Source organism: Palaemon carinicauda, chromosome 14 (genome assembly GCF_036898095.1).
Source record: "Palaemon carinicauda isolate YSFRI2023 chromosome 14, ASM3689809v2, whole genome shotgun sequence".
Lineage (NCBI taxonomy): Eukaryota > Metazoa > Arthropoda > Malacostraca > Decapoda > Palaemonidae > Palaemon > Palaemon carinicauda.
In genome coordinates, this window is record NC_090738.1 from 52561392 (window position 1) to 52583465 (window position 22074).

The window sequence follows — 22074 nt, forward strand, 5'->3', positions numbered from 1 at the left end:
AGTATGAATGAACCTGTCCTTGAAGCTTATGACGTCCATGATGATGATTGTGATTGGGAAATAACACAACTAATTAAGGCCCAGAATGAAGATCCTGTTTGGGGAAAAGTTAAGGCTTATGTTAGAGGGGAAACAGAGGAATTATCTACTGACGTCTCGCTTCCATCTAATAGATTTGTAATAGAAAACGATGTTTTGTATGTCACTGACTTGAAACAAAACGAGTTAATTTATCGAACTGTATTACCCCCTCCTTTCATAAGGAATGCTATGGCATTATCGCATTCATCGCCAGTAGCCGGTCATGTGGGCGTAGCGAATACACTCAGAAGAGCCACTGATCATTTTTATTGGAAAGGTATGAAACAAATGATAAAGAATTATGTAGATGCGTGTCACCTTTGTCACCTGTTCCGATCACATACATTAAATATACCTCCCGCTCAAGTCTTGCCTTTAGTTAAATAGAAATGGCAAAGTGTACACATTGGCTTGATAGGCCCCTTTCCTGTATCACACGCAGGACATAAGCATGTTTTTGTTCTAGTAGATGCGCGAACTAGATATACATTCGTGCAACCTTTGATTGACAAGTCTGCGCAGGAAGTCGCTAAAGCTCTTAGAGCTTTCATTGAACTGTTCGGTACTCCTAGAGAAATTGTATCAGATCACGGAACCGAATTCGTCAATAAAGTATTCAGTCGAATATCTGAATTGTATGGCATTAAGCATTCTCCCATTCTTGCGTATGAGCCTAGTTCAAATGGGTTGGTAGGGCCTAAAAATCGAGTCTTGATTAGTATGCTTAAATACCTAATAGCAGATAACCCGAATATATGGTCGGATATGTTGTCTACAGCTCAGTTTGCCTTAAACACAGGACATGATGAGAGTGTTGGCAATACGCCTTATTATTTGCTTATCGGTCAAGATCCAGATTTGCCATATGATGTTTTCACGAAAAAGGAGAAATTACCTGTGTATATCGTAGATGATTTTCGAACTTATGTTGACAATGTAAATAAGAGGGCTTTTGAAGTTACAAATAAGTTTATAAAGATAGCTCACGAGAGGAACATTCGAAGTTACAACAAGAGATTTAAAATGAAATCACATGAACTTCAAATTAGTGATCGTGTATATATAAAGCGGCTTCAAGGCAGAGAGCATAATTTCAAATCAGCTTTTATTAGTCCGTTCAGGGTGATCCATATTAACCATGAAAAAAGTAACTGTGAAAAGCATAGCAAAAGGTAATGTATATGAGATTCACGCCTCTATCGTCAAGATAGTGCCAGAAAATGAGATGACGAGTTCAGATAATCAGAATGTGTCAGCAATTTACCCTATTTTGGATGCCAATGATGGATCAGCTGAGTTTCAGCACATTGTTCGAACTCCCTTTTCTACTGAGAGAGAGAGAGAGAGAGAGAGAGAGAGAGAGAGAGAGAGAGAGAGAGAGAGAGAGAGAGAGAGAGAGAGGGGGGGGGGTTACCACCCTTTAAAAGGCGGTGAGCCTAGGTTTTTTTGTCAGTTAGCCAGGATTTAGCGATAGGCTTAATTTGACTAGTTAGCCATGGGAAGTGTTCGATTTTTTGCAGCAGTGTGTTTGCTAACTGCTTGCGTGTGTGTGAACAGTGAAGTGAGAGTACGCAAATGCGTAGTCTTTGATGAAAGATTTAGGTTGTCTTTTATGTCTGACGTACATGTTTTGTTGATTAGTTATGATCTCGTGAAAGTTGCGAGTCCACTGGTTATGATTCTGGGTCAAATTACCAAGTTAGAGGATCAATTGAAACTGGTTAAAGAAGATGTTGCTGTAGTTAAGTTAAGAGCGATTCTTGATAACATAAAAAGAGCCCTTAGTAACTCATTGGATACTTTCGAAGACTTCGTGGCTTCAAAAGGGGATAGAAAGAAACGTGCAGTTAATTGGATTGGCGAATTGATTGGAGGTTGGACTGGGCTAATTACCCGATCAGAACTCGATCAGTTGGAAACTGCGCTAACTAAAGAAGGAAAAAACACGCACATCATGATAAATAAAGTAATATCTCATACCCATATTGTAGATGAGAAACTGAAGACAGTTTCTATAGCAGTAACTAAAGGACAGGAGGTGCTAAGAGTGTTGGAGAATAGGATTAATAATTTCGGGGAGAAAATAGAAAAAGTCCAGAGAGATGTGATTTATGTAGAAAGTGCTACACAATTAGCTTTTGTAGCTAGTGAGCTAACTTTACACTTAGGAAACGTGGCAAGCCAGATTCAACAAGTGGCAACCACAGGGGAATTCACGTCCGACATCTTGCCTCCCAGGGAATTTTTGAGGATAATTAAGAAAATTCATGAGGCGGTGCCAATGTTTATTCCCCCCTGTAGAGAATAATTTAGCGGAGTTCTATCGAATGTCATCCGTGACTGTTACTAAGTTAAAGGGTAAGTTTTATTCTTCCGTAGAAATACCTGTTAAGAATGAGGATTCAGATTTTTGTTTGCATGAAGTAAAGTGATTGTGGACACAGACAGAAACAGAGGAATTCGCAACTTGGATATCGGTTGATCTGCCATACTTTGCTGTGAACCATAGGGACACTTGGGCTGTGACCTTGCCTAATTTAGAAAGGTGTAGGATAGGGAAAGCACATGTGTTGTGTGAACCTGTGTATGCGCTTTTCGCGCCTGCCACGCGTGTTTGTTTGTTTCATGTGTAGCCTACCATGAAGAGCCTAGTGTGGTACGTAGTTGAGGTTCGAGGTAAAGGCTGATTTTGAAAGGGAAATAGTTAATTTAGGACATCGTTGGATTGTGTCTTTGAGACGAGAGTCAAAGTATAAAGTGATGTGTGACTCAGGGAATGAAGTTAAAGTGTTGACCCCAGGGGTCACTGTCTTGGCACATCAGGATGGGTGCTCTGTCAAAGGGGACGGGTACCGTCTACCCGGCCAAAGAAAAAGGAAGAGTGAACGAGTGACAGTTAGGGACACTCCTTTTTTGAATGCCTCTGTCATCTTGCCAGGTGTGAATGTGTCTCACGTGTTAGTTCACCTTAACCTGACTCGACTAGGAACCATGTCCTTAGATCACAGCCCTTTCTATGACCAATTTGTCAATTTAAAAACATCACATAGGACTTTGAGTGTAGGCTTTTATTTAACTAGTATGTGTGTTTTTCTCGCCGTCCTGATTGGACTGGGCATACGTTGTAGGCTGATAGTATGTGGTCCTGCCTGTCTCCGATGGCAGAGGGCAGAGGGGGTCAGAACAGTCATTCTGACAGATCCTCTGCCGGTAGGGGAAACTTTGGCCTTAGAACCACAAGGTCCAAGGAGGACCTCTCGCCAGGTACCCCATGCAGGCGAAGGTTGAGGGAAAATTCCTACACAGGGTGGGGCTCCGGTGTATCCAAATGAGCCCTCAGGTGTACCGATGAATGTACCGTCTCAGGCATGGTGTGAAGATGTAACGTCCCAGTTGGTGTCGTCTGTAGGTTTAGTGTGCACACAGATTTTTTTTTTTTTATGTACTAGTACTTTGGTTTGTAAACGCTAGTGTGATATAGCTATATGAGAATATTATGATTGATAACATTTGTGATATTTTTTTCTTTTTTATGCGATGGCCATCCTGTGATTGATGTATGTATCTCTTTTTGCTTATGATGTCTCTGTGGATCTATATATTTTTCTTTTCCATGGGGAATGATTTGATTTTATGTACTGTGATTTTTTGCTAACTGTTATTATACCATGTCTCTAATTACAGAACCCAGGGCGGAGAGTGAGACCAAGATATGTACGCCTCCCCTGTGATCTGAGATTAGCAAAGGCAAAATTGTTGCTTAGGCGAGCCTGAGGATTAAAATCCTAAGTTGAGTACATTTTTTTTTTGTATGATTTGTTCTACTCAAGGAACTCTTTGTTTCAGATTTCAGTTGCTAATGTGTAGCCTTTGGATATTTTGATTCTTAGTTTTTGGTTGCCTATAGTGGTCAAAATATGCATTGTTCTTCAGAATTACTTACCATGTTTTTTTTTTTTGCTTTATACCTATGTAACCTTTTTCAGTAATTTTTTTACTCATATTTACCCATATTTACTCATACTTACACATATGTATTGGTTTTCAGAGTTGTTTGCTGCATTTCTTGTTCTTTTTGAGCATATAACTTTGTTGAGTATTTTGTTCTTGATTTTCAGTTAATCACCTTATGTATCTTGTGTACTCATATGGTTACAGTTCCTATTTTTCTCATGATTAAAAGCACAACTACTGTAATGAAATATGTGAACTTGCTTTGTTCAGACCTTGTAGTTTGTTGCTATTTGAGTTTTTTTTTTTTTTGGGGGGGGGGAGAAGTTGAGGGTATGTGTACCCAAAGCGAACTGCGACAGAATAGTCATGTTGGGGTTTGAGTTTAAAGTAAACTTTGTTGTGATTGCTTTCTTTTTGGAGCCTACCACAGCTCCAGGAGAAACTGTGACTTGGTAGGGGGGGGGGGGGATTTGTCACATATAACAAATGCTGAAACCCCCTTTTGGGGTCATGTGAACGACCTCTGCCTTCTGGCTTCACTTGGGAATACACGCTACATCAGCTTCCACCGGCGATAGGATTCTGTTGCTTCCTCATTTCTGTTGACGAGGACTTTTTGTTGTCTCTTCTTTGTTCTTACAGATTGTGTGGGAAAGCTACAGCCAGGAGAAAAAGAACATCCACTTAGTAACAGAACGGACTACTACCTCGACACCCCTAGGAAAGATGTCACCTACCAGGACGCTAAAGGACCATGTCTTGAGGGATTGCCACGCCTAAAGGCCAGTCTGAGGAGAGCCATGATATAGAAGGCTCATGTCGCTCCTTTGTGCAAGGACTCCCAAGCTAAGCTTTAGATTTAAACTTATAATTTTTAGTGTGATGTTGAAATTTAAAGTAACTTTTAAAAACTAGTCTCCTAGCTGTAGTCTCACCCAGAAATTATGATGTAAACTCATTAGTTGTGAGAGCACTTGTAAGGATTGATTTAGAACATTTTGACACGTAAATAACATTTTAAGAACGCTTTCCAGAATTTGGACACTTAGAAATTTTGAAGTGCTCAAGAATGAAGATGTAAAATTTTCAGTGAAATGTATGTAAGTTTGAGATATCAGATTCGCCTCTGACTTATCCCGTTTCCTGAGATTAAATTAGACTTAAATTTGAAATAGAATTTTGTCTGTCTTGAATTAACAGTTTGGTAAGGCACGACATATTAGACCTGATACCATGTTGATGCATATTCAGAAGGTTGTTGGTAACAAGGTGCTCGACTGCAGCATTCCTAACTATCTTCTCCATCACCTTACAAACTATGGAAGTTAAGCTTACAGGTCTATAGTCTAATGGTTCACTTTTACTGTCTCTTATAGGGGTGTCATATGCTGTCAACTAACAATCAGGAACAGCGCCTGTGTCCAAAGATTCCCTATAAAATTTGTACATGGGAGCTGCTAAAATATCTGCAGTTTCACAAAGATATTTTGGATGAAAACCCTCAGGTACAGGTGAAGATTCAATTTTTAATTTACTTAGAATCTCATGGACATCACTGACACTGAAATCAATGTCTTCTAATAACTTGCCTTCAAAACTAAATTCTGGTGTAGGCACTGGGTCGTCTCCTTCCTTGATAAAGACCAAGTGGAATGCACCATTTAACGTGTCAGCTGTTTCTTTAAGGTTCAAGGTTAGAGTACCATGCGGTTTTATTTTTCCCTCTACTTGCTGATTCTTTAAGAGTTTATGAGTTACCTGGCTTCTCATATAAACATAAAATGATTTAAAAACTCCTTGCTCAATTTCATTGGCTAGATTATTCATCAATCAGTTTTGCGTCTCTGTTAATTTTGACTGAATTATTCCTGGATCTGGCGTAAATTGCATAATTCTTAGGAGTTTTGTTTTTGCAGTATTTCTCCTACTTCTCCATTTTCTGATGTCTAGTACCAGCAGTGTCCCTACTCATCCATATTTGGTTAGACCAAGTTCCTGCCTGGGGCACTGTTATTGGAATATTATTTTCAGTGGTTGTAATAAATAATTCCATCAATATATTCCATTTGACTTCTACATCTCCATGATAAAATGTCTGCCAATAGAATGCCAAGAGAAGTTCGTTAATCTTGTTGTAATTCCCTTCAAAGTACAATTTTCTTCATCAAATTTAGTTTCTTCAACCTCCCAATGACCTTCAAGCATGAAGTCAAGAACTAAAACTGCATGATCACTTTTTGCAATTGGAGCATCATATTTAATTGTATCTATATCTAGTTCGTTCTTTTTTTGTTAAGATCGAGGGCATATCTAAACCCCTTTTCCTTGTAAAATCTAGAACATGCTGAAAAAGAAAGGAAACCTGAGAAGTGTCAAAGAATTGACTTTCTGCCCTATTAAGTAAATTTGCAGCACTAGTGTCAACTAAATTGTTAATTAAATCTATTCTCGGAAAATTAAAATCACCACATATCAAGTATTGATTAGCATCTGACTCAGACAAGAAAGTTATAGCGTCATTTACTCCACAATTTACTCCTCCCTTTGAGTCACGAGGAGGGTATATGCATCCAACTAACAATTTCTTATTATCATATTTGACAACACAAGCAACAGTTTCAGTACCATAAAAGTTATTTGAACCAAAATACACACACCTCCTCCTTTTTTTTTGCGAGATACCTGATCTTTTATATATACATTGTAAGAGGGTAATCTAAAATACTCCGAAGACAGATCGGAGGGAAACAGCTTTGTTTCAGTTATCATGATAATATGATGTTTCTCCTTATCAATATATGCATTGAGGACATCAACATTATTAGAAATACCATCTAGATTAGAATATTTACACTTATTTTTGTTAAGGTGACTGGTGCTACCTATCATAATCTTATCTATTCGCTTGTTTGCTCCTGGCCTGCTGTTTGCTCTCTCTTCTTCACTTTCCATATATTGCCTAGTATGACTATCCAAATAAAGTTCCATGCTTCCTCCTCCGAGAGTTCCGAGTTTTTTGTTTATGCTTCAGCTTTTTGTTCCTTTATATTGATTTCTCTCTCCAGCTGATCTGTCAGGATACACGTTAATTCCATGGAGCTTATGTGTGGCCTCCAATGATTCCAATATGTCTCTTATTTCTTTTCTAAGAAATTTATATTTGTCTTTTTCATGTCTTGATTCAACACAAGCCAAATTCTTACCAGTTTCTGATGCATGTTTAGTTGTCCACTTTTTTGATAGACAATTCTACTAGAGTTGAAGTCATCATCAATGTCAGCTTCTTTGGCAATTTCTTTAATTATCTCTAAGGCTGTGGTACTCTCCTTTGTGTTTTCAATCATAAGCCTATTGATTCTTTTAATAGTGTCCAGGTAATTTGATTTTGTCCTAATTTCACTTTCTTCAATATCTTTTCTCATTACATTTTGGACGTCTAAGATTCTGTTTTCAAGTTTCACCAAAAGATCAGTTTTATTTTTTTCCATATTGCTTTCAACATCTGTAATCGTATTTTCAACACTTTTCGTCGATAAGCTACTACCAAATTGTCAACCTTACCTTTGTACTTGTTAATTTGCTTATTAATATCGTCAATTTGGCTACTTATTGGATCCTGAGTTTCCAAATGCTTTTGTTCGTTGTTATATATCATCTCCTTAAATCTTTTGTCATTTTGTTCATCCATTTCGTGAAACAAATTGCTCATATGTTGAATCAGATCCGATTGGTCAGGAGCCGGGGAAGCTAGTTTTATTTCTTCCATGGATTTAGTTTACACTGCAGAGGTAGCTTTCTCATAACATGCCTTACAAGTGTAATCCAAATCCTGTTCTTCACCAAGATTTGTTAACATCTTTCCCGGTAATTCCCCTGCAGCCAATATGATTCCATTGTTTGCATTTATCGCACTAATTTTGAGTCCCTGTTTCTCTGCCACATAAACAAGTTCCACGGTCTAGTTTTTCCTAGATACTTTTGATCTTACCACACTGCTAGTAGAAGTAGTTAGTATATTTTTTGGAGGTTGGGCGGCCGTAGTTACTGGGGTATCCATCGTACTAGACCTTGTGCTTCTGCTGACGACGCCATGATCCTTGGGCCACATACCACACCCTGACTCTTTGATATTACTGAGGCCTCCTATACCAAATCTATGTGCCATAGTGAATTAAAGACAGCCCTGTTGGATTGAGGAAAGGTTACCTTAAATAAATAGCTTTACTGAATGTTTGCTAAGCCAGGTGAGCAAGCAAAATTCGCGAAATAGGTGGGGAGCAACGGAAGGTCACTCTTGATGGCTTCTTTTCCACGAGTCGAAATCATCCTCAAAACAGCATGCCATGGAGTTCAACAAATAATAGATGGCACCAAGCATTATGAAATTAAAGAGACAATAAGGGGTACTCAAGACCTTCCACACAGTCACCACATTTCCAGCAAAGAGTAGAATAATGACCAGGTTGCCGAAAAACCTTAACATTTTGCCCGGCTAAGGAAGAGTTATTATCATTATCATTATTAATTACTAAGCTGTAACCCTAGCTGGAAAAGCACAATGCTATAAGCCCAGGGGCTCCAACAGGGAAAGGAAACAAGGAAAAATTTAATTTTTAAGAGTAACATCAAAATAACTATCTCCTATAGAAACTATAAACGCTTTACCAAAATAAGAGGAAGAGAACTAAGATAGAATAGTGTGTCAAAGTGTACCCTCAAGCAAGAGAACTTTAACCCAAGTCAGATAGTATTAGAAGTTCTTTGACCTCTCTTTTTAGCTTCCCTACTTATAGCATTAGAAGTTCTTTGTCCTCTCTTTTTAGCTCCCATAATTCTAGCATTGGAAGTATTTTACCTTTTTTTTTATCTCCCATACTTCTAGCCTTAGAACTTCTTTGACCTCTTTTTTCAGCCCCCATACTTCTATTATTAGAAGTTCTTTGTCCTCTCTTTTTAGCTCCCATACTTCTAGCATTAGAACTTCTTTGACCTCTCTTTTCAGCCCCCATACTTCTATGATTAGAAGTTCTTTGTCCTCTCTTTTTAGCTCCCATATTTCTAGCATTAGAAGTTCTTTGTCCTCTCTTTTTAGCTCCCAGAATTCTAGCATTGAAAGTTTTTTTACCTTTCTTTTTATCTCCCATACTTCTAGCATTAGAACTTCTTTGACCTCTCTTTTCAGCCCCCATACTTCTATGATCAGAAGTTCTTTGTCCTCTCTTTTTAGCTCCCATACTTCTAGCATTAGAAGTTCTTTGTCCTCTCTTTTTAGCTCCCATACTTCTAGCATCAGAAGTTATTTGAACTCTTTTTAACTCCCATACTTCTAGCATTAGAACTTCTTTGACCTCTCTTTTTAGCTCCCATACTCATAGCATTAGAAGTTCTTTGGCCTCTTTTTATCTCACATACTTATAGCATTAGAAGTTCTTCAAACTCTCTTTTTAGCTCCCATACTTCTAGCATTAGAAGTTCTTTGACCTCTCTCTTTATCTCACATACTTTTAGCATGAGAAGTTCTTTAACCTCTCTTTTTAGCTCCCATACTTCTAGCATTAGAAGTTCTTTAACCTCTCTCTTTATCTCACATACTTATAGCATGAGAAGTTCTTTAACCTCACTTTTTAGCTCCCATACTTATAGCATCAGAAGTTCTTTGGCCTCTTTTTATCTCCCACACGTCTAGCATTAAAAGCTCTTTGTCCTCTCTCTTTAGCTCCTATACTTCTGGCATTAGAAGTTCTTTGACCCCCTTTTATCTCCCACACTTCTAGCATTGGAAGTTCTGTTTCCTCTCTTTTCAACTCCCATACTTTTAGCATTAGAAGTTTTTTGACCTCTCTCTTTATCTCACATACTTCTAGCATGAGAAGTTCTTTTACCTCTCTTTTTAGCTCCCATACTTCTAATATTAGAAGTTCTTTGACCTCGCTTTTTAGCTCCCATACTTCTATCATTAGAAGTTCTTTGACCTCTCTTTTTATCTCCCATACTTCTAGCATTAGAAGTTCTTTAACCTCTCTCTTTATCTCACATACTTATAGCATGAGAAGTTCTTTGACCTCGCTTTTTAGCTCCCATACTTCTATCATTAGAAGTTCTTTGACCTCTCTTTTTATCTCCCATACTTATAGCATTAGTAGTTCTTTTACCTCGCTTTTTAGCTCCAATACTTTTAGCATGAGAAGTTCTTTGACCTCGCTTTTTAGCTCCCATACTTCTATCATTAGAAGTTCTTTGACCTCTCTTTTTATCTCTCATACCTCTAGCATTAGTAGTTCTTTTACCTCGCTTTTTAGCTCCAATACTTTTAGCATCAGAAGTTATTTGACCTCTATTTAGCTCCCTACTTCTAGCATTAGAAGTTCTTTGACACCACTTTTTAGCTCCTGTATTTCTAGCATTAGAAGTTCTTTGACCTCTCTTTTTAGTTCCCATATTTCTAGCATTAGAAGTTCTTTGACCTCTATTTTTAGTTCCCATATTTCTAGCATTAGAAGTTCTTTGACCTCTATTTTTATCTCTCATACCTCTAGCATTAGTAGTTCTTTTACCTCGCTTTTTAGCTCCAATACTTTTAGCATCAGAAGTTATTTGACCTCTATTTAGCTCCCTACTTCTAGCATTAGAAGTTCTTTGACACCACTTTTTAGCTCCTGTATTTCTAGCATTAGAAGTTCTTTGACCTCTCTTTTTAGTTCCCATATTTCTAGCATTAGAAGTTCTTTGACCTCTATTTTTAGTTCCCATATTTCTAGCATTAGAAGTTCTTTGACCTCTCTTTTTATCTCTCATACCTCTAGCATTAGTAGTTCTTTTACCTCGCTTTTTAGCTCCAATACTTTTAGCATCAGAAGTTATTTGACCTCTATTTAGCTCCCTACTTCTAGCATTAGAAGTTCTTTGACACCACTTTTTAGCTCCTGTATTTCTAGCATTAGAAGTTCTTTGACCTCTCTTTTTAGTTCCCATATTTCTAGCATTAGAAGTTCTTTGACCTCTATTTTTAGCTCCTATATTTCTAGCATTAGAAGTTCTTTGAGCTCTCTTTCAGCTCCTATAATTATAGCATTAGAAGTTCTTTGACCTCTCTTTTCAGGTTACATATTTATAGCATAAGAGGTTCTTTTACTATTATTTTCCAGGTCCCATACTTCTAGCATTAAGGTGCCTTATATCTAGCATTAGTGGCTCTTTAACCTTTATTTAGAGATTACTTACCCGTAGCATTAGAGGCTCTTAGACCATTTTCAGATGACATACTTTAGCATTAGTAGATCTTTGACCTCTATTCTTAAGTGCCTTACTTTTGGCATTAGAGGTTATTTGACCTCTATTTTTAGCTCCCATACATCTAGCATTAGACGTTCTTTGACATCTACTTCTACGTTCCATACTTTTAGCATTAGAGGGTCTTCGATCTGGTTTTTTTTTTTTTTTTTTTTTTTTCCTTCTAGCATTAGAGACTCTATTTTTAGGTGTCATCTAGCATTATAGGCTATTTGACCTCTTCGTATAAAGGCTCTTCGTCGCTGTTCTCTTCTGTCTTCTAGTTTTTCAAGATCTTTCATTTGATTGTCAGTTTCTTTCAAGATTTCGTTGTCTTTTTTTTCTTAGTTCGTCGGTTTTCTTCTAGGTTTCAAAATAGATTTCAGTGCCGAGTTTCTTCAGTTCGTCAGATTCCCCTGAGAAATCGATGGCATTAATTTCTTTACCCATCAGGGCGAAGAGTAAAGAGATGAATACTATCGATTTCTCCTCATACACCATCATGCTAAAGTAAATGATGAGCAACAGAATATATTTACCAATGCCGTCTGAATATGTCCTTACTTCAATGTCGAATTTTAGGACAATCCTGTTGAAGAACCACACGTCCCTCACCTCTCAGTTGAACCTTTCTGCCTCCGTCCTCATTTCCAGCAATCTGTCTTTGCACCAATAAAAAGCCTCGTACTTTTTCCAAGAGTCTTATATTATAAGACATTGTCGCAAAAGCCCAAGCAAAGGATCCTTCAATGCGCATACATTATTATCTTCAACAGAAGAGCCTGTGTCTTACTATAGGTAAGGCAATATAAAACGAACGATCAGCAACTTCGGCAGCAACCACCAAATCCATCAGTAGCTGAAGGTGTTCCAAAGAGCTCCAATTGACCCTGTACACGTCTCATAATTCTTTCAGTCAGCTTCCTATTCCGCCAGAACGCAGTCTCAGTGAGTTAAGTGAAATCCTTCTCCCAGTCATCAACATCATTTCCTCCTACTCCTATTGACGCGCAATGCCTCGGTTAGATTCCGCCAGCTACATACAGATCATTAGAGGTGTTGCATGCTACCTTTGAAAAAAAGGAAGATCAAGTCTTCAGAAGTAATGTGAAGCTCGGGGCGGAGCCGTTCAGGACTGGTTTTGGAAATTTCAGTTCTGGAGTCATTCAGAACTCCAAGTTAAGTATACGGATGTCCTTTGAAGACCTTTGGAAATTTGGGAATGTTTTCTTCTGAAGCTATTCTGAGACTTTTCTGGAGTCATTCAGAATTCCATGTTATGTCTATGGTTATTAATTCTGAAGCCTTTTGGAAAGTCGGGAAAATTTTCTTCTAAAGCCATTCAGAAATTCTGTTCTGGAGTCTTTCAGAATTCCATGATAAGTCTATGAATATTTCTTCTGAAGGCATTTGAAGATCTGGGAAAGTTTTCTTCCGATGCCGTTCAGAGATTCTGTTCTGGAGTCATTCAGAATTCCATGCTAAGTCTTTGGCTATTTCTTCTGAAGCCGTTTCGAGATCGGGATTTTCTTTCCTAGCCGTTAGGAAACGGGAAAAATTCCATTCTTCTCTTTGTTTCAATAAGATATAGTAACATCGTAAATATCATCATTATCCTCATCATCATCATCATCATCCTAATAATAATAATAATAATAATAATAATAATAATAATAATAATAATAATAATTTTACAGGCATATAGAAGCTTTTGAATACTAAAGAATTTAAAAGTTTAATATCACTGATTACTTTTGATGAAATATCCAAACAAAAGTGACAGGGTTGAGAATATTGTATGATATGCCTCACTTTTTATTTGCAACAAAATTTAACAGCATATTTTTAATTCTTATACCAACAAGCATTGTAAAAATGTCTCCTGATGATAAATTTGGATTAGTATGAGAACTCTTCATTAATATATATATATATATATATATATATATATATATATATATATATATACATATATATACATATATATATATGTATATTTGTATACGATATATATATATATATATATATATATATATATATATATATATATATATGTATATATATATATATATGTATGTATGTATGTATGTATATATATTATTATTATTGGTGATCACTTTCTTATCCCGTACCTCCATCACTCATAGAAGGAGGAATTTTTCAAAATTTTATAATGGAAAATATTAGTCATTCTTACTGTCACGTGAATTTTAAAATCAAAGCCTGTTATGGCTTAATTCACTAGGGTGAAGTAGACCGTTCCCTTATAAAAAGGATCATATACAAGACAAATGGTAAAGAGCAGAAAGGAAACTATTTTCTTTATAACATAGTATTTATTACAAAATAACTTAAACCTAAACAATACCAAACTAACACGAAAAAATACATATCATCTAACACACAGCAACGTATAACGTAATTAAATTTGACCAAGGTAAAATAGTCGGTACAAGACTTTCGGTCAACACCTAAAAGAAACAGAAAATAAAAAGGTTTTACAATGGCAACACCAATTACACCCAAAACTAACGTATCAACACAAAACCACAAAACTTTCAAGTCACGTTTCATTAACATATTAAACATTTCATCAACACATAAAACAAAATTATAAAGTTACCTAAAAGAAACCCGCGGAGAGATAAAGCACACGTAACAAAAGGTATCACCACCCAAGACGTATTACGATAAATGCTGTCCGCTCCTAAAACAAAATTACTCACATAAACAAACAATAATTATACACACTTTCTATATACAATATAGAATAACCATATAACCCAACAACATGTCACGAAGATTACCTTGGGATTCTTTCAGTGTATGTAAGGGCTACTGGACCACGTCCTTATACAGCCCCAATACTCCTCAAAGCAGAGCACCTCTTTGCTTGCTGACGAGCTTCCGACTCCCGTAGTCAAAATCTCAGCTACGTTATCGCTTCGTTAACAAGCCGCAGCGAGAGTCAAATGAGTGAGCAGCACTTCAAATACCTAACAGGCAAACGTCCTAATACATGTCATTATATTACATGACAATATCTCCCTGATGATTTAAGAAATTGCAAAATTTCTTACAATCAAACAAAAAAAAATACTACTGGTACAAATCAAAAACCTGTACAGGAACATATATACATTACTTGAACATAACATATATACAAGGTCAATAACATACACAAGGTCAACACTTTACAAACATGTAACACGTGCCCCAATCTATAAAAATCATACTACACAATTTTCGAAAGAAATCAAATTTTTACAACCTACTCAAGCAGTCTGGACCAACATTTTCTTTACCAGGAATATTATGTATGGTATATTCAAACTGTTGTAAATACATGGCCCAGCGCATTAGTCTACTGTTAATGTGACCAGCAGAGTTTAAGTACTTCAAAGGTTGGTGATCAGATTCTATGACGAATGCCTTCCCGTATAGATATTGGTAAAACTTCTTTACAGCCCACACTACTGCGAGGCATTCCTTCTCGATTACAGAGTAATTCTGCTCTGCACCTTTGAGTTTCCTGCTAGCATATTGCACTGGCCAACGTTCGCCATCAACATATTGCATAAGGATTGCCCCTAAACCCACATTTGATGCATCTACCTGCAACACAAAATCTTTGGTTAAATCAGGCAACCTAACTATTGGATGGCTACTTAAAATGTTCTTTAACTTTTCAAAAGATTCTTGGTGACACAGGCTCCAGTTTACTACATTGGGTTGAGATTTCTTTATAAGATCTGTTAGAGGTGCAGCAATAGTAGCATAGTCAGGGATATAATGGCGATAGTATCCAGTCAAACCAAGAAAAGACTTTACCTCCCTTTTTGTCTTTGGTGTGTCTACATTTAATACCTTACTTACTTTGTCCTCAGCTGTCCGAGATATACCGTTACCGATCTTACTGCCCAAATACTCAACTGAAAAATAACCAATTTCCGTTTTGGACGGCTTAGCTGTGAGAAATGCTTTTCTTAAAATATCCAGTACCAGCCGCAAAGTTTCCTTGTGCTCTTCCCACCCCTGTGAATGAATCAAAATATCATCAACAAACAGCTCTACATTTTTCACACCATTAAATAATTTCCTCATCATACGGTTAAAAGTAGCACCAGCATTTACCAAACCAAATGGCATAGTTGTAAACTGAAGGAGTCCTCTATTAGTTTGAAAAGCGGTTACTTCTCTACTCTCTTTTTCTAAAGGTATTTGCCAATATCCTTTAGAGAGGTCAATTTTCGTAAAATACCTGCTCTTACTTACGCGAGTCATAATTAAGTTCTGATCTGGCATGGGTTCCGAATCAAATACCGTAAGCTTGTTTATCTTCCTAAAATCTAAGCACATCCGATTACTGCCATCTTTTTTCTTTACCACTATCAAAGGTGTAGCATAAGGAGAATTTGAGCACTCGATAACTCGTAATTTGAGCATTCTTTCAATCTCCCTATCTATATCTTGCTGCAGAGCATAAGGTACAGGATATGGTCTACACCTTACAGGACCCTTACTAGACAGGTTTATCACATGTTCAATCACATTAGTTCTACCTGGTACATCAGTAAACACATTCTTGTATTCTTGTAATATTCTAGCTACCTCCTCCTTTTTATCTTCAGATAACTCCTGATTAATTTTAACATTAGACACATCTTCACTCTGAATATCACTTGGCACAACTGTTACCTCATATTCATCACTATCCTCACTAATCACTGCCACACATGCAAGATCATCACCCTCCTGATCATCTGTGAAAAGTACAGCTCCAGATTTGAGATCCCCACTGCCCTCTGCCTCAACAAACTTACCCTTCACGTTATTGCCTTCACTTATCCTATCATAATATAACTTAAGCATGTTAATGTGGTATTTGCGCTCAACCCCATTAATATTAAGAACAAAATTATACCTATTAACTTTCTTTACCACTTCAAATGGACCTTGCCACTGCACTAGAAGCTTATTGTTACTTGTGGGCAACAGCAACAGGACCTTGTCCCCTTCATTTATTTCCCTTTTACAAGCATTTTTATCATAGTAACACTGATACTTATCTCTAGCCCTCTCTAACTCTTCTTGAGCCAGCCTACATGTATCCTGTAACCTTTCTCTCATGTCTACTACATACTCGTATGTGGTCCTCGTGCTATCCTCAATTGCATTATCTTCATTTTCCCACAGCTCCCTCAATAAACTAAGTGGTCCCCTCACAGTATGACCATATACTAACTCAAACGGAGAGAATTTGGTACTAGACTGCGGAACTTCACGATATGCAAATAATAAAGGATCAATGTACCTAGGCCACATCTTTGGTTGTTCTGTACACATACGTCTGAGCATTTTCTTCAACACTCCATTAAACTTTTCTACTAAACCATTGCACATAGCATGATATGGGGTAGTAGTAATACTCTTAATAGATAACAAGCGATTAAATTCACGCATTACTTCAGAGGTGAACTGTGTTCCCCTGTCAGATAACACCTCCTTTGGAATTCCCACTCGACTGAATACCGACAGCAAAGCCTCAGCTACAGTAACTGAATCTATATTCCTCAGAGCTACTGCCTCAGGATAACGTGTAGCATAGTCAACAATGGTGAGAATATATCTTGATCCGTCGCTGGCACGGGGTTCAATCGGACCCACTATGTCCACCGCAACACGCTGAAAGGGTTCTTGAATCAGGGGCATTCTTCCCAACTTCACCTTTTTAACTCTTCCCTTGTCAACCGTGCGTTGACAAGCGTCACACGACCTGCAAAATCTTGTTATCTGCACCGACATACCTGGCCAATAAAAATTACTTTGTATACGTGCTGTGGTTTTCTGTATTCCTAAATGTCCACTCATTAAGGAATCGTGAGCCAATTCTATTACTGCATGACGAAATTTATCAGGAACAACTAACTGATCATTAATAATGCCTTCATTTTGCACTCTACAATATAATATACCTTTCTTAACTACGAAGCAATGAGATTTATTTTCATTCTTCACAAAGACCCTATTTGACTTCGCATGCTCAAAAACCTTTTTTAGAGTCCCATCTTCAGCCTGTAATTTCCCTATATTCTCATTCTGCATTAAATTTATAACTTCTTTGACCTTAAGCTTTGACGGTCCCTTTAACTTTTTCTCTTGCATTTGATTCTGCAGTCGGGTAGTAACAGCACTAACCTCCGTACTCAACCCGTCAGTCGAACCATCAATAGCCCCAATCACTAAATCATAAATAGGATCAGGCATGCAGGCAGCTAAGGTTTCGCCCGTGAAATATGGCGAGACAACATCAACAATAGCCTCAGGATATCTAAAAACTTGGTTATTAGCCATTTTAAGGTCAACATACTTACCAGTAAACTTGTGTTTCGGCACTAAAGCCCTCTTAACTAACACCGTGGTACAACCGGGATCACGAAATACATTAACGTCTACTCCTTCCACTGTACCTTTATCCACCATTAACTTGCCCCCGTGACCAACCACAGCTGCTTTCTCTGTCGCACCCTTACTCGCACCTTTACGTTTTGGACCCCCAAACCTTTCAAAACAATCTTTAGCAAGGTGATTACCACGACCACATACGTAACAATTTCTTGCCGTAACCTTCCTATCACTATCGGCATCCGTTTGCCATTTACTATCCCCAGTGGTAACTTTACTTGCAGAGGCACCGTGCTTTTCATGACCACCACTTAAACTCTTTTTGCCATAATTTAAATGGGCCTCCATATACATCTCGGCATATTTTACAACTTGATCAAATGTTTTCATTTCATGTTCCTTCAAGAATACAACCATATCTTTGTCACAAGCATTTAAAAATTGTTCTATTAAAATTAAATCAAACAAGTCATCAAATGTTTCTTCACAATCTGCTAATTCCACCCACCTCTTAAGGTTATTTTTCAATCTATTCCCAAATTGCTGAGCGGTCTCGTTCTTAAAGAATTTACAGTTACGAAATCTCAATCTATATCCTTCCGAAGTACACTGAAAACAACGTAATAATGCCTCTTTAACACTATCGAAATCTTTAGCTTCAACAGGTGAAAGGTGCTGGTAAGTTTCCAAAGCTTTCCCTTGTAATAATGATGCTAAACTAACAGCCCAAATGTCTTTGCTCCAGCCAGCACTAACGGCTAAACGTTCAAATCTTAAAATATAGGCGTCAATACTATCAGTTATATCATTAAAAACAGGCAGTTTAGGTAGCGAGGGTTTACACAAACTAGAATCTTTTTCATTTCCCTGCATCTGTAACTTTAATCGTTCGACTTCTAATTGCTGCTTTCGTATTTCCCTTTCTACTGCCCTTTCTTCTCTCTCTCTTTCCCTTTCTTCTCTCTCTCTTTCCCTTTCTTCTCTCTCTCTTTCCCTTTCCCTTTCTAGTGCCCGCTCTCGAATAAGTCTTTCCTTTTCAACAAAATCCCTTAAATTATCACCTTCGTAACCCATTTCCTTCCCCAAACTAACAATTTCTTTTAAAGTACTCATATCTAAAAGCTTCACAGACCTTATCTGCAATACACCATACAGTCTTGTAAAATGAACGAACGGTCCCTGTTCGGGCGCCAAATTGTCACGTGAATTTTAAAATCAAAGCCTGTTATGGCTTAATTCACTAGGGTGAAGTAGACCGTTCCCTTATAAAAAGGATCATATACAAGACAAATGGTAAAGAGCAGAAAGGAAACTATTTTCTTTATAACATAGTATTTATTACAAAATAACTTAAACCTAAACAATACCAAACTAACACGAAAAAATACATATCATCTAACACACAGCAACGTATAACGTAATTAAATTTGACCAAGGTAAAATAGTCGGTACAAGACTTTCGGTCAACACCTAAAAGAAACAGAAAATAAAAAGGTTTTACAATGGCAACACCAATTACACCCAAAACTAACGTATCAACACAAAACCACAAAACTTTCAAGTCACGTTTCATTAACATATTAAACATTTCATCAACACATAAAACAAAATTATAAGTTACCTAAAAGAAACCCGCGGAGAGATAAAGCACACGTAACAAAAGGTATCACCACCCAAGACGTATTACGATAAATGCTGTCCGCTCCTAAAACAAAATTACTCACATAAACAAACAATAATTATACACACTTTCTATATACAATATAGAATAACCATATAACCCAACAACATGTCACGAAGATTACCTTGGGATTCTTTCAGTGTATGTAAGGGCTACTGGACCACGTCCTTATACAGCCCCAATACTCCTCAAAGCAGAGCACCTCTTTGCTTGCTGACGAGCTTCCGACTCCCGTAGTCAAAATCTCAGCTACGTTATCGCTTCGTTAACAAGCCGCAGCGAGAGTCAAATGAGTGAGCAGCACTTCAAATACCTAACAGGCAAACGTCCTAATACATGTCATTATATTACATGACACTTACTTTTCCGACATCTGTTCTAGAAATAACTTTAAAAAATTAAAAAAAATTAACTATAGCATCTAAAGAATATGACATTATAAAATTAAAAAGAATCGCAATATTTGCAAACATAGGCGACCGAGTAGTTTAAAGGCTGCTAATTCTAATTCCCTAAAAGAAGATGAACTCAAGTAGATTTGTGAGAGAAGACAATTTCTTGTAATATAAATCAATATATCATAGTTAATAGAATTTTTGTGCTGGGATGTAGGCTAATGCTTACTTATTGTTTATTTATGATAAAGTAATTCATCTAATGTTTATGTTGGACAGCCTTGAACTCCTTCGCCATAGACGCCATCCTCAACAATAACACCAGATCTAAAGTCTACATTTTCTTTTAAGCGTTAATATGAACGTAAAAATCATTCATGATTGGGCTTTAGTATTTTGAGAAAGCTAATGTACTTTTAAAATGCAGTCACATATCTGTCTACAGACTTATTTATTGTTTTTGAGCCAGAAATATATAATAGTTTTTTTCATCAAATATCTCCCTATTTCTATCAATTGTATCACCTATAAACGGTTATTTGTAATCAGGAGTTTTTGACAAATTATAACAGTAAATCCATAGTCATTAAATATATCATTAGAGTTTAGAATTATGAGACGACAGTCTCATCATATGGCCAAATTCAAAGGAAATTGCTTCGTTTAAAACATAAGGTTACTCACGCACCATGTTAGCCAACCTTAAGAAATCCAAGATAGGTCACGAAAAACATTGCATTATTTCCTACAATACTTACCCAAATTAGAAACTAAACTCTACCCTATTAAATCCCAATTTTTTTTAGGTTTTTTATTTCGGTATTTTTTTTGAAAAATAATATGTATTTAGGAGGCAAGGATTACCTATGAAGTAGGAAGAAAAATTCTATTTTTAACGGTAAGCATACAATAAGGTGTCTTCAAATGAGGACGCTGGGACAAAGATGTATAAAATCAAGATTTCAAGCTGTCCTCAAACGAGGACACTGGGACAATAGGTTTTAAGTTTGTATTTGCTAAATAAAGTATTATCTTTTCAGATAAAGATAAAAAGTTACACATTATCAATCTTACTCAAATGTTTTGAATTCTCACGTAAGCTCTACCTGGAAAAAAAAAAAAAAGTTTTTTTTTGTTATTTTACCTGACGAAATTATTTTTTTTTTATGAAAGGAGCCGAAACATTTGATACAAAAAGTCACATTGTATTTTGCCCAAGAGGTGTTTGGTTTTTTTGTACATGGTTTGTCCATACACCTCTGCTGATTGTTGAGCTTTTCAATAAAATGGTCTTTACTATCATAACGAACATCAGCAAAATTTGTGCGAGATTGTAAGCTATCCGGGGTCTTCCTACTGAGCCTTCCATGCAAGCTAATTTCAGATAAGCCACAGAAATAGCTCAGATGTGTTATATCATATTCTTGGTGCAGCAATTTATAAATTATCCATGAGTTCAAAACTGTCATATCAAACATTCTATTGAATAAAGGCCAATACCATTTCTTTCCTGGAATAGAAACAGAATATTTCCCTGCTAACCAATCATGGTGATCTACACCCCTAAACCTTTATTTATCATAGTTGAAAATTGCATTTGGTTGAGGAACGCTTCCTTTGGCCTTTGATGTTTTAATCCAACGTTGGATCTTTGCAAGGGGTTCTAGTGTCGTCATTAGTTCCAACAGTAACACATTTGTTATCTAGCCACTTTACCATCAGTACTTCTTCATTGATGCCAAACCTGTAGTTATAGGAGCCTCTTATTTCTTTTCATATATATATTTTTCTTCTTTCAATGTACGAATCTTCAAACAATTTTCTCTGAGTGTTCCCGACGCTTGAACCCAATATTTCGTAGGTGAACTAATAATTCATATCCAGTAAAGTAACTACGAAAAAAGACAATATGAGATTCTGGATCTGCTACAGGTTCAAGCATTTTCAAGACAACTTTTAAACTCAATGCTCTTTCATCACTATTATTGAGTTGAGGATTCCTACCACAGAAAAGATAAAGAACTATAACAGTACCCTGAGGTCCGCAAAGCGCCCAAAGTTTATATTCAAACCTTATAGGTTTCATTTCGACAACACTTATGTATTCCTTAAATACTCCATATTGAATAAATGATTTCTGAAGCTTCGAAATCAAGCTTCTCACTTTGAATCCTTTATCCTCTTTGTTACTTTTGCATCTGCATTATCACAGAAATGCACAACACTCTTCAAAACTTGAAATTCATTCCGAGACATTGCTTTTTTTTATTTCGACCAATAATGCCTCTC

At 36.8% G+C, this 22074-nt stretch overlaps 3 protein-coding genes across 8 annotated transcripts; all 3 read right to left on the reverse strand.

Moving 5' to 3' along the window:
- Positions 1-8822: 8822 nt before the first annotated feature.
- Positions 8823-9368, reverse strand: LOC137652768 (ribosome-binding protein 1-like). Its single transcript, XM_068386175.1, has one exon. The coding sequence runs from the start codon at positions 9366-9368 to the stop codon at positions 8823-8825; it is 546 nt and encodes a 181-aa protein (XP_068242276.1).
- A 697-nt stretch (positions 9369-10065) lies between these two features.
- LOC137652769 (sperm acrosomal protein FSA-ACR.1-like) lies at positions 10066-10473 on the reverse strand. Its single transcript, XM_068386176.1, has one exon. It carries the CDS (start codon positions 10471-10473, stop codon positions 10066-10068), a length of 408 nt encoding a protein of 135 aa, XP_068242277.1.
- A 3095-nt stretch (positions 10474-13568) lies between these two features.
- LOC137653587 (uncharacterized) lies at positions 13569-19671 on the reverse strand. Of its 6 annotated transcripts, XR_011046520.1 has the most exons (5): positions 19515-19668; positions 19331-19414; positions 14112-19179; positions 13928-14011; positions 13574-13775 (listed from the first exon to the last, which is right to left on the reverse strand). XR_011046520.1 is itself a non-coding variant. In XM_068387119.1 (4 exons), exons 3-4 carry the CDS (start codon positions 18820-18822, stop codon positions 14569-14571), a joined length of 3993 nt encoding a protein of 1330 aa, XP_068243220.1. In that variant the 5' UTR covers positions 18823-19179; positions 19331-19414; positions 19515-19671; the 3' UTR covers positions 13569-14568. The 6 variants fall into 6 exon arrangements, 3 of the variants coding, with proteins under 3 accessions (XP_068243220.1, XP_068243218.1, XP_068243219.1); XM_068387119.1 differs by having other exon boundaries at positions 13569-14919; positions 15181-19179; positions 19515-19671; XR_011046519.1 differs by having other exon boundaries at positions 13573-14011.
- Positions 19672-22074: the final 2403 nt, after the last annotated feature.

Coding starts and splice junctions, on each gene's coding strand:
- LOC137652769 (XM_068386176.1), bottom strand. CDS start 10,473: ATGGGAACTAAAAAGAGAGGTCAAAGAACTTCTAATGCTAGAAATACA.
- LOC137653587 (XM_068387117.1), bottom strand. CDS start 18,822: ATGAGTACTTTAAAAGAAATTGTTAGTTTGGGGAAGGAAATGGGTTAC.
- LOC137652768 (XM_068386175.1), bottom strand. CDS start 9,368: ATGCTAGAAGTATGGGAGTTAAAAAGAGTTCAAATAACTTCTGATGCT.